This window comes from Chinchilla lanigera, unplaced genomic scaffold, assembly GCF_000276665.1.
Source record: "Chinchilla lanigera isolate Chin_1 unplaced genomic scaffold, ChiLan1.0 scaffold00014, whole genome shotgun sequence".
NCBI lineage: Eukaryota > Metazoa > Chordata > Mammalia > Rodentia > Chinchillidae > Chinchilla > Chinchilla lanigera.
In genome coordinates, this window is record NW_004955415.1 from 11,458,250 (window position 1) to 11,471,439 (window position 13,190).

The 13,190-nt window shown below is 48.6% G+C and overlaps 1 protein-coding gene across 1 annotated transcript in view; it reads right to left on the reverse strand.

The window, feature by feature from the left end:
- Positions 1-13,190, reverse strand: part of LOC102027173 — a 175,582-nt gene that overhangs the window by 144,543 nt on the left and 17,849 nt on the right. Inside the window, exons 2-3 of the mRNA XM_013512123.1 lie at positions 6,342-6,424; positions 2,216-2,280 (exon numbers count right to left, since the gene is read on the reverse strand). Of these exons, the coding sequence (XP_013367577.1) occupies positions 2,216-2,280; positions 6,342-6,424 (148 nt within the window). The remainder of the gene's footprint in view (positions 1-2,215; positions 2,281-6,341; positions 6,425-13,190) is intronic.

Here is a 13,190-nt window from a genome sequence, read left to right on the forward strand (position 1 = left end):
CCGCCGAGGGGCGCCCGCCGAGAGGCTTCCCTCCCTCCCGACGCCCGGGCAGCGGACCTCCGGGTGTTTATCCCCCTCCCGCCCCTCGAATTTTCCAGCCCCCCAAACTCTGTGGATTTATGGTTAAAATGTCGACGTACGCACACGAAGTTTATAAAACGCCAAGACACAGAGAGAGAGAGAGACAGAGAGATTTCCCCGGCTGTAGGAGTAATGAGAATCAGATGGTTAGGACCAGAAAAATAAAAAATATTCAACTGCCCTCCTGGGATTTCGTTCATTCAGTCATTTAATGAGTATTTTTTACTAAGTACTGGTCACAAACCGCCCCCCTACCCCAGAAGGAACAGGACAGACATGGTCCCTACCCCAAGGGTGACTTAGATCTTCAAAAATAAGTAAGTGGATGGACAGGAATATTTCAACTCTAGAAATGCTGTGATAAAAGAGCATGCTATTCTAGAACAGCAGCTGTATAGGGAGAAGTCAGCGGTGACAGGGCTTAGATCACAAGGGGGAGAGGCCCGGCTGAGGGGTCCCTGCAGCACTGTCAGGAAAGGGCCTGCAGCGGCACGTGCCCTTGCCCAGCCGAAAGCCCCTGAAAGGCATCACCAGGGCCTGATACCTCCACCAGGCAAGCCTGGGAGCTTGGTGTGTAGGAGACCTGGGTCCTGCTCTGACTGTAGCCTGAGTCCTTTACCTCTCCGTGCTTCTGCCCTGAAAAATGCAAACGAGACAGCCTTCAGTAGCTCTCAATCGGGGTGCAAATCAGAACTCCCCGTCCCACTCGGATCTCTGGCAACGGAACTGAGACTTGGGCATTTGGGGAAGGCTCCAGGAGGGGCAAGTTTAGCTGCCGGTCAGGTTTGAGAGCCACGCATCTGAATGATCTGAAATTGGGGCTTGAAGGCAGCACAGGTGGGCACTGAATGCTTGGTATCCAGGGTACTAAGCCCTAAGGAGGCAACATGTACATTGCCTGTAAGTTACAAGGAATACCTCTGAGGAGATAGATAGGTGTTAGTGTTTCCACTTTGCAGATAAGGAAAAAGACACAGAGAGGCTATGCACTTTGCTCAAGGGCACACAGCTGGTAAGCCGAGTGTGCGCTCTAAGCCAGGGGCCTTTCTGGGGACAGGGAGCAAATCTCTGCCTGATGGGGTTGGTGAACACGAAAGCAGCTACCAAGGTGGGAGTGCGGGGTGCCACAAGCAAGGACTGTCCCTGCATCCTGCACTGAGGCAGCGGCGCAGCCTGGCTGCCCAGGGTGGGGATCCAAATGACAGGACAGCCTTTTATTTCCCTCCCCAAGGCCCTTTTGGTCATTTCAGGGATGATTCCCACAAACCCGAGGCGTTGCTTCAGCCAGACGGAGGAACCATTTGGTAGCATAGGGAGAGAAAGAACCTCCTGTGTATAGGTCAGAAAGGGCCAGCACAGAATACTCTCTCCCATATGGGCCCCTCCCCTGCCATCGCCCTTTGACCACAGGTTCCCTAGGCAAGGGAAGATCTATGAAAGCAGAAATTGGAAGAAAAGGAAGCTAGGCCTGTCTTCTAGTGGAATACTATGCTGCTATTAAAAAGAAGAAAGCTAGCTGGGCGGGGTGGCACGCGCCTGTAATCCCAGCATTTGGGAGGCAGAGGCAGGAGGATCATGGAAATTTTGAGATCAGCCTGGGCTACAAAGTGAACTCAAGGCCAGCCTGAACTGCTTTGTGAGACCCTGTCTCAAAAAGACCAAAACAAAACAAGAAGAAAGCTATGTGTACCAGAGAGATGTTCATGATATATAAGGGTCAGAATAGGATCTCCTCACAGATAAACACTATGTGAGCAAGTGCAAATGTATGTGCAACTGCGCGCGTGCACACACACACACTCATCGAATCACTCAAAAGACAGACTCAAACTCAGCAGCAACTGGGCAGATACGTGGCAGGAGAACATAGGAAAGGGTGCTTTTTGTGATACACTTTTACTGTACTTCCTCTGTATTTATCTGCACAGTATTTCATTAGTGTCTAAATTGCAGTCAGCAGTCCCGCGTGGATTATTTAAAGATAATGCTTGTATTTACCAGTGATAATGTAAATACTGAAAGGGAGACCAGCAGAACCCCCTGGGTAGGTGGCCCCAGTCATCTTTTCAGCTTCCGGCCGATCCCCAGTCCCGGTTCTCTCCCTCAGCCGGCCAGACCAATGGGGCTCTCTTACCTGGTGAAGCGGCTCTCCACCATGTTTCTGAGTTCTAGAATGCCGATCTGAGCTGCTGGCTCCAGCTAAGAGAAGAGATGACAAAACTCATGTGAGGGGGGAAATGAAATGCCGGAGCTGTGCTCAGCAGTGCTAGCAGGGCAAGGATGCTGGGCCTGGCGGTGGTCTTCAGAGGTCGGGGCTTGCCTCTGTGCCTGTGTGTTGTTCTAGAAGCTGAGAAATGAATCTGACAGTCCAAGCCCCGAAGAGAAACAGGAATGCTTGGTGGTCAGAAGAGAGTCCACAAATCCCTAGGAGGAGGCGCAAAGGGCTGCACACAAGGCCATGTGTCCATCAGTCTCCTGCAAGAGGCCCTGGGGACCAGCAATACAGGACCCGAGACCCCAGCAGAAGGTGAAATGTCTGGCTGTCCTATGTTTTTTGTTTTTTTGGGTTTTTTTGGTGGTACTGGGAATTGAACTCATGACCTCATGCTTGTAACGCAAGCACTATGCCACTGAGCTATATCCCCAGCCCTGGTTGTCCTATGCTTCCTCTTATTTATGTTTTCTTAGGTGTGTCATGTAGTGGTTCAGAGTATGCACTAAGAAGACAGACAAGTCAGGTGGGACTTACAGTTCCCTCACTTTTCTAAGCCTCAGTTTGTTCTTCTCTAAAATGGGAATAGTGGGGTTGGGGATTTAGCTCAGCAGCACAGCGCCTGCCTGGCAAGCACAAGGTCGTGAGTTCAATTCCCAGGACCGGAAAAAAAACACACACAAAAAATGGGAATAGTAATGATACCATATAGAGTCGATGATATGAATGAATGAGCTTCTACAGGCCCTGCCCTGCCTGGGATAGATGTAAGTCTAATTGCTAGTTCTGGAACTAACAATTCAAAATTCATGGCAATTGCTGACTTTATCAAACAAATAAGAATAAGGAAAGTGACTGAGAGAGTGGGATCGCTCAAGGGTATTCACACACCTATTAGTTTACTTGGCCTCTGGCATCAGCAGTCTTTCACAACACTTGTGTTCACCAGAATTCTATGTGGTTGAGATATTATTACCTCATTTAAAAATTATGAGCTTTCTTTTGAGTAGTGGCACACAGCTGCAATCCAGGCTACTCAGGAGGCTGAGGCAGAAGAACCTCAAAATTGAGGCCAGCCTGGACAATTTAGTGAGACTTCACATTTTAAAATAAAAAACTGGGCGTGGTGACACACGCCTGTAATGCCAGCACTCAAGAGGCTGAAGCAGGAGGATCCTTGTGAGTTCCAGACCAGCCTGGGATATAAAGTGAACTCAAGGCCAGCCTGAACTGCATAGTGAGACCCTGTCTCAAAAAGACCAATAAAGGGGGTAGGGATTTAGCTCAGCGGCACAGTGCCTGCCTGGCAAGCACAAGGTCGTGAGTTCGATTCCTGGTACTGGAAAAAAAAAAAAAAAACAAACAAACAAAAAAGACCAATAAATAAATAAATTGAATTAAATTGAATTAAAAATAAGGCTGGGGGTGTAGTTCAGTGGTAGATCACCCCAGGTTCAATCTTAGTACTAGGGAAAAAAGAATGAAGAGGAGAAGAGGGGAAAGAATGAAGGAATGTCTTCACCATTACCTGAAGTCCAGATTTATATATATGTCTGTGCACTAGCAGCTGCACAGATAAAGCCAGGCAGATGAAATTCCTTCCTTCCTTCCATACCCAGTGCCTAGCCACCTTTGAATCTTTCCCAAACCTTTCCTTTTATTTACTTATTTTTGGTCTTTCTGAGACAGGGTCTCACTATACAGTTCAGGCTGGCTTTGAGCTCACTTTGTAGCCCAAGCTGGTCTCGAACTTGCAATGATCCTCCTGCCTCAGTCTCCCAAGTGCTGAGATTACAGGCATATACCACCACACCCAGCTTCCAAACCTTTCAAATGACAGCCTTTTTTATTTCGTTTTTCTAGTTTCATATCTTTCATGGGGCGGTATTTGTTTGTTGTTTTTGAGACAAGTCTCACTATGTAGCCCCGGCTGGGCTTGAATTTGCAGTGATCTTTCTGCCTCAGCCTCCCTGGTGCTGGGATTACAGGTCTGTACCACCATGCCCCCCGCCTTCTGCCTTTCTTACTTGCTTTCTTGCTTTCTCTCTCTCCCTTCTGTTCCCTCTTCCTCCAATCTAGTTAGAAAAAAAAGTTTCTGGGGATGGGAGGTTTAAATTGATGGGCCATTAACAGCATAACAAAGCAAGAGGAATTTTCCAGGTCACCAGCCAACAACTTCAGAGCTGCACTATTTAAAACTTGCTGCTTCAAGGGGGCTTGGTGGGGAGGGCAGGGGAGGGATTTCTTCTAGCTGATGGGGGACTGGGAAATGCCCCGCCCACGGCAAAACCAGTAACATCAGATTGTGCAGCCTGATTAGTGTGCAGATCTTTTATCAATGTGCTCAAACTGCAGATTTTGGGGAAGGAAAGATGTCTATCTACTGAACCATAAATAAAAGATTCTCTCTGAGCTGGGCTCTGAGCCAGGCATGGTGGCGCATGCCTGCCTATAATCCCAGCACTCGGGAGGCTGAGGCAGGAGGATCATTGCAAGTGAGACCAGCCTGGGCTACAAAGTGAGCTCAAGGCCAGACTGAACTGCATAGCAAGAGCCTGTCTAAAAAAGACAAAAAAAAAAAAAAAAAGAGTCTCTCCGGCTTTGGATTTGGGGAACACCTGAATCCCTAGTGTGGCCTCAAGCATGATTTGCTAAAATATAACGGGCCCATAAATTTCTACGGATGCACACACATACGTGCGTATGGGCACACGCTTCCTATTCCAGCTATGGCAAAATTTGGCCGAAGTGCTTGGACATACCATATTCTCCCCACTTGATGTTTGCTTTTTTTTTTTTTTTTTTTTTTTTTTCCTTTTGAGACAGGGTCTTGCTATGCAGTTGAGGCTGGGCTTCAACTCACTATGTAGCCCATGCTGGCCTCGAACTCATGGTGATCCTCCTGCCTCAGCCTCCTGAGTGCTGAGATTACTGGCTTGATGTTTACATTTTAAAAAGCATACTGGCTGGCAGGTCCTGAGAGGATTAGCTGGCATCTCAAGTGACAGCAGCTCTGTTCTGTGGAAATGCTTTCTCCAAGGATCACCTTTGCCACGAGGGGAGAATGCCCAACACAGTACAGCTGAAATTCCCCACGGGGCCCCTTAGCACCTCTCCCCGACCCTCTCCAGGGATTTCCACAGGCTCTGGCCAGCTACAAAAGCCTCCAAATTCCTGCCATCTCTGGCCAGGTGCAGTGGTGCGTGCCCATAACTGCACTCAGCAGGCGGGAGCAGAATGATAGTTCGAGGCCAGCCTGAGCTACACAATGGGACCCTGTCAACAATTTTTTTTCTTTAACCTAGGACCTCCTGCGAGCCCTGCCAAGTTGAACAAATCTGCTGAAGTAGTAGAGACGGCCCCAGTTACTATGGTTCAACTTAAGAGTTTCCAGTTGTAAAAGGTTCCAAAGCAACTAAATCATATTTTGAATTTTGATCATTTTCCTGGCTAGCGGTAAGCAAAACCATCTTCTTAGGATGTGGGGTGGCCATGGCAAGAGCGGCCCCGGCCAGCCACGCAGTCACCAGCACGTGTGACCACTGTACCACAGTGGCTGTGCTGCTGCGCTATGATGTCTGGAAGGTTAGGGGTGTACCGCGCATGCTCAACTCTCACGGGTTTATGAGGATGTAAACACATCATAAATCGAGGCGCATCTGTAGTTATATACATTTTTCAGTTTCAGTAACACAGTGGCTTCTAGAATTTTAAAAAAGCAATAGAACCCCTTTCAAAAGAATGAAAAAAAGGAATAAAACTATTGTTTCCGATGGAAGGCAATCACAATGTTGTTCAAGGGGGCCCCTAGGATTCAAAACTAGGGGGAAAAAAAACCTCTATTTTAGAATATCGTTGTATTATTACTTTCAGTAATTTTGGCAGGATATATAAAAATTTGGCTCAGTGGTAGGCAGAATGCTCAGCTAGCAAATCCCCCATCTCCCCCGCCCAAGGAAGAGAGGGAGGATTGGGAAAGGAAGGAAGGAAAATGGCATTGTGTTAAAGTCCAGACTGTACAGCCCTCTTTGGCCCAGCCCCTGCCTACCTGAGCTCATGCAGTTATTCTCAAAGGGTCTGCATTCCTGTTTCACTTCTAGGTTTTCTTGGTATGAGCCCTCCGCTAGGTACCTGGAAGGAGATATATAAGAGGTGGATGTTTTATTTTTTTTCTAATTTTTTTTTTTCGGAATCGAACTCATGACCTTGTGCTTGCCAGACAGGCGCTGTGCCGCTGAGCTAAATTCCCAGCCCTCAGATGGATGTTTTAGAGCCTGCATATTTGAAAATAGCTTTACTTTTATTTTGTTCTTCACTTCTTAATTTTTCAATTTATTTTTTGAGATGGAGTTTCACTGTGTTGTCCAGGCTGGCCTTGAACTCTGGGCTGAAGTGACTCTCCTGCCTCAGCCTTCTAAGTAGCTGGAGCTACAGGTATCCATCTCTGAATACCTGACATTGGTCATACTTGGATCATTTTGCTAGGTATAAAATCCTAAACTGCGTATCATTCCCTGATACTGCAACCTCTGCCTCACCATTGAGCCTAACCCGCTCCTTGGTCCAGATCTCTAAACTAGCAGCTACTTGTGCGTGGAACATTTATACCCTCCCCACCTCTACCTCTGTGACACAGACAAGAAAAATTAGGTCATTATTTTCATCAGGGAAACGTCCCTGCTGGGCCACCTACCCCTACAAGGCTGGGTACATATGTCTCCAAGGAGCACCCACAACACCTAACACTCATCCTTGTGTTATACCTGTGAGACCATATTATCTTGACCTCATTCCCTTTGGGTCCTTGGCTACTTGTCACATGTGAGGGCTGGGAATACACAGCCACAGTGCCATTCTGAAAGTATCTATAGAAAAAATGGTCATGATTGTTTAAATTATCATCTATAATAAAGTGTTTGACAAACGTCCTCACCAGTTTCACATTTTGGATTAGAGAAAAAGATTGCTCTGGAGGAAAGAAGTGCTACCTTTGTGTGTATGTGTGTGTGTGTGTTTGTGTGTTTGAGACAGGGTCTCACTATGCAGTCCAGGCTGGCCTTGAACTCACTATGTAACCCAATTTGGCCTTGAACTCATGGCAATCCTCTTGCCTCAGCCTCTCAAAGGCTGGGATTATAGGCGTGTACCACCAGGTCCAGCTAATTTCTTGCTTGATACCTGTTTCCTCAGAGGAAAGGTATCAGTTCTGCTCTGCTTACTACTGTTTTCCCAATACCCAGACCAGAAGAAAAAACAGCTTAATAAAGAGTAGTTAGAAAAAAAAAAAAAAGAGTAGTTAGGTGCCAGGAATATAGCTCAGTGGCACACTGCCTGCCTGGCACGTGTGAGGTCGTGAGTTCAATTCCTGGCACTAAAAAAAAAAGGAAAGAAAAAAAGAGTGGTTGGATGCAGAGCACTTGCCTAGCATTCATCGTCAGCACTAAGAAAAACACAGAGTTGCTGAATGAACAAACTGCTCCAGATAATGCAAGTTCTATGCATTATACAACAAGGAAAACTAACAGAAAAAAAGTATCTACACTGTCTTTACCATTTTGGCACACGGGGGTTGGACAGAGAATTCAATTCACTGCCCCCCCCCCCCCGCAAGGCCAACCAAGCGCCCTGCCCCCACCCCATCCTGGGCGTACCCATTCTGCTTCAGACACCTGAACTAGAAGCTCTGGAATCTGCTGAGCCTGACCCTCTCCTTCCTGCTCTCTCTTCAGTGTCAGGTCCTGCTGCCTCCTCTTTTACAGCAACTTTCACACTGACAGTCCTTTCATACTCCTCTTGCCGGTCCCCCCCATTTCGACCTCCATCACCCCACGCTGTGCCTAGGATGTCACATGGCTCCTTCCTTCATCCAAGTCACCTCGACCTGTCAGATTCATCTCTGGGCAGCAGCACTTTCATCTCATTTGTCCACTGCCCAAAACACCTCTGAGGCTCCTAATTTCCTTTCACACTAAATTGTAACGCCTCGGCCCGTTTCCAGCCTCCACAATTACTTCCAACCCTGTCTGTTTGCCTCCCGCGCACACACCCACCCCTTACTGCACAGACAGCTCACTCTGGGCAAGCAAGATGATTCGGTCTCGAAGGGAAGACAGCAGACTTCACACACAGCTTGTGCATTCTCCTCTCTGGAATGTTCTCCTCACCTCTCCCTTAACCCACTCCACCTTTCCAGGTCTGATTTAAATCTTCCCTCCTCCGATTCGCCTTCACTGACAACTTTAGGCCTTGCCGATCTCCCAACTTTAAGATTGAAACATTGCTTAGCATCTTCAAAGCCCAGGTACATTCCTGTGTGTGCCTTATCCAAGACGCTCTGCAGTCTGCACAGGTCAGTGTTGGCTTCCTCCTGTAGCCTGGTGTTCCTGATGGTAAAGATATAAGGTCGGCCAGTCCTTGTACTTAGCCGCCTTAGGAGTTCAAACACACACACACACACACACACACACACACACCAGCACGCACGCACGCACGCACGCACGCACACCAGTTGAATACAGTAGCATTCAGCAAGTGATAAGAGAGCTGCCTTCAGAAACAGACATCTGGGTTAAATCTCAGCCCTACAAACACATAGTATCGGTAGGCGGGCAAGTGTGTGTATTTGTGAGTGCATCTGGGCAAGCAACCTAAACCCTCTGAGCCTCAGGGTACTCGTCTATAAACCGGGATAACTACAGCACCGCCTCGTCGGCTGCTGTGAAGATGAAATGGGATTATGCCCGGGAAGGGAGCTGTACACCCCTCCGCTCCACAGCGAAGCACTCACTGTGCGCTGCCTGATGTCGGAACAGACACTCCCGTCCCTCTCCGTGGAGGTGAACTCTGGTCTTGGCTTTGCTTTCTTCTTTCTGTCACTGAGCTGGCCTTACAGACAGAGTTGTCCTGCCAGTCCCTGCCTCTGTGCGGCTAGGGACGCGTCCATCATCTCAGGCGTCTTCCTCCTGCCCGCAGCACAGTACTGAGTCATTGGCTGCCTTTGGTTTGCGAACCGTCTCAAGCCTTTCTCCTACTTCATCACGGTCGTTCTGTATCAAAGCAACATATGCTCACTGTTTAAAAAAAAAATTTAGGGTGCAAAAGATGTCAAAGGAAAGAAAGTCTCGCTCCACAGTGCAACCTCATTCCTACTTTTCAGAAGTAACCAAGCCAGGTGTGGTGGGCACACCTGTAATGCCAGCACTTGGGAGGCTGAGGCAGGAGGATCGCTGTGAGTTTTGAGGTCAGCCTGAACTGCACAGTGAAACTCTGTCTCAAAAAGACAGAGAAAGGAGAAGTGGGGAGGGGAAGGGAAAGGAGAAGTAACTAGACAGCAGCCTCTTGGTTGTATTTCTAGAAATCCTTTCTATCTATAGAAACATATACCCATGCAGGCACTGTTCTACGACTCGCTTCAATCACTAAACGGCGCCTTTCTATAGGCACACCTAACAGGGGCGTCACACCCCGTGTCATGGCAACACAAGTGTCCATAGAGGTCTGTGCTTGCTGACTACATCAGTCCCCTGCAGATGGGCAGTTAGGCTGCTAATACTAGAACAGTACAGTGAGCATCCTGAATGTAGATCTCTGTGGACCCCATAGGTCTTCAAGGCCTGTGCTTGCCAGATTAGACAGGACAGTTCTTCAGTTTGGTCCTTTCTCCTGATTCCCCACCTGGACACAGTGTTCACTCCCTGGACCTGCTGACTCACGGACTGGCCTCGTGGCCCCTTCCTCCTAAGCTCAGAATAGAAGAAAAAGGTCACCGGGCTGCTTCCTCGCCATCCTGCCTGACTGGAGCTCACGGAAGCAGGCCCGTCCTTCTCTGTGGAAGCACAGGGGAACTCCTGGGCGTCCGGGGACAGAACTTCAGAAATGGGCTGTATTCTGGGGTAGCCTGAGGAAGCCCTGGGGAAGGAAGGAAAGGCGTATTTGGTTCTGGAGACAAACCCCAGCTGTTTCCAGCGGGGCTGAGAGGGCTGGAACTGTGCTGACAGGGACACTATCTGTGACGGGCTTCAGGTGGTGGCCGGGCGGAAGTGAGCACAGGCTCCTCGTCGGCAATGACGCGGCGCTATTATCCAAGCCCATGTCAGTCTCCTACATGCTGTCCTTCCTTGGGCCAAGGACAGGATGGGATGCAAGAACCAGGGCTGCACATCGCCGGCTCGTCCTGACTCACCCGCACTGTCCGTTCCCCGGGGGAGCAGCCTCAGGAGCTGGCGCGAGGCCCCCTCCCCCAGGCTGCGTCCAGGTTGCTCACTGATCACCAGGGGACCTGCAGCAAGGTCCCACACCATCCCGAGCTTCCGCTGCCTCCTTCCTTCTCAGCCAAAAAAGCCTCCCCGACAAACAGTCCCTGTCCTAGCCTGTCCTTGACAGCAGGATGTACACTGAGTGCTTACCACCGGACATGGTGTTGCATAAGCAGTCAATAAATATTTGATATTTGCTTCACTTATGTCTCCTGGCCTAGCACAGCACTCAATTCAGAATACGTGCTCAATGAGACAATTATTTATTATTTATTTATATTTTTTTGATGCTGGGGATGTCCACGCTAAGCATGTATTCTACCGTGGAGCCACATCCCCAGCAGAAATGTTTTTTTTTTTTTTTTTCAGAAATGTGTTTTTAAAGAAATGAATAACCTCTTCCTTTCTGAGGGGCAGACAGGAAAATTATAAAACAACTGTAATGGCCTGTCTAACTTCACTGTCACTGTTCTTTTTTTCTTGGTGTTAGTGACGGAACCCAGGGCCTCCCAGGTGCACTGCCCTGAGCCACGCCTGTGGCCCTCCTGCTCTCTTGACAGCCATGGCAGCTTGTGAGCATGTGGTTGGGTTGGGTTTTCACCTTTCTTTTCTTTCTTCCTTCCTTTTCATTTTTCCCCTCCCTCCCTTCCTGTCTTTCTTTTGACATTGGGTCTTGGTATATTGCCCATGTTGGCCTTGAACTCCCGGCTCAAGCAATCCTCCTGCCTCAGGTTTTTGTTGTTTGTTTGGTGGGTTTTTTTTTGGTCTTTTTGAGACAGGGTCCCACTATGCAGTTCAGGCTGGCCTTGAGCTCACTTTGTAGCCCCAGCTGATTTCGAACTCACAACAATCCTCCTGCCTCACCCTCCCAAGAGCTGGGATTACAGGCGTGTGCCATCATACCCAGCAATGCCTCAGTTTTTGGTTTTTTTTTCCAGTACCGGGAATTGAACTCATGACCTTGCGCTTGCCAGGCAGGCGCTATGCCGGTGAGCTAAATCCCCAGCCCCTAATGCCGCAGTCTTTGAGTAGCTGGGACTATGGGTATTTACCACAGTACCCACAGATTTTTATCCTTTTTTTTCCTTCTTCCTCTTGCTTCTCCTTTCTACCTCTTTCTAAAAGATACTGTATTCTCGCTAGTCTATCCTCGAGAGCTGGTCACATAAGATATAAATTCATGGTCACAGACCTAGAATGCAGGCCTTACCTCAGCTACTAAAAAGAAGCCAAAAGTCCCAAGACCATGGAGTATCTGAGGAGAGACAGGTGTGGTATAAACAGTCTGGGAAGCTGAGGCAGGTCAGCCTGGGCAACTGCTATGGTTTAGATTTAAAAAATGTTCTCCCAAAGCTTCACGCTTTCAGAGGCAGAGCTTGTAGAAGCGACTTGATCGGGGGCATCATACTCATCAGCACATTAACCCATCGATGAATCCACCTCGAAACATGCTGTTAGGAAGCTGGCCCTGGTGGCAGGAGGCAGTTCACCCGGTGCCTGACCCGGAATCCTCCTTCCTCTCTCTGCTTCCCGGCCACAGTGATGTGAGCAGGCTTCTTCCTCCCAGGCCCTTCCACCATGCTATTTCTGCCCACCATGGACTCAACCTGCCAAAACCGTGAGCTGAAATAAGCCTCCCCTCCTCTAAGCTGCAGGTGTCAGGTATGTTTTCCAGCAACAAGGAAAGTGACTGAGACAGCAACCTAGCACCTTGGCAAGGCCCTCTCTCTAAACAAAAAATAAAAAATGGCTGGGGATACTGCTCAGTGCAAAAATCCTGGGTCTGAGGACTAGGGAAATGAAAACCAGGTTTCTACTGAGTAACCACAGAGAGAGTAACTACAGAAAGGGCTCCTGGCCCAGCCCCTCCAGCCCCTACTGCGTTGCCCTCCACCTCTGCTGGCACAGCTCCTGCAGGCATGCTTGGGGCCGCCCTGCTGGGCCAGGTGCCCTCTGCCCCACTCCTGCCTCCACCCTCTCTACACAGGACACGAGCTCATCCCCCCAGCACCTGTCCCCTCCTCTTGCTTCTCTGAGCGACCACATTCTTTGGCTATCCTCCTGTCTCTGTTCTCAGTCCCTGATTCTCCTCCCCTGGTACGGGTTTAACTGCATCCCCCAAAATCCATCTGTTGAAGCTAGGTGCAGTGGCACACAACTGTGATCCAGCTATCACAGGGCTGAGGCAGGAGGATCTCAAGTTTGAGGCCAGCCTGGGCAACTTAGCAAGATTGTATGCCAAAAATAAAAAGTTGGAAATGCAGATTCAATACTAAAACAATAACTAAATAAATATAAATCATATGTTGATTTTGTACTCCAGAATATGACATATCTGGAAATGGGTGGTGTGCTTTTATAATCCCAACACTGAGGAAGCTGAGACAGGAGGATCACTGCAAGTTTGAGGCCAGCCTGGACAACATAGCCAAGACCCTATCTCAAAAAAAAAGGAAAAAAAAAGAAGGAAGGAAAGAAGAAAGAAAGAAAGAAAGAAAGAAGGAAGGAAGAAGGGAAGGAGGGAGGGAAGAAAGGAGGGAAGAAAAAAGAAAGACAATAATGAAGTCATTAGTATGGGCCTAAAGCCAATATAACTGCATATTGGCCGGGCATGGTGACACACGCCTGTAAACCCAGCACTC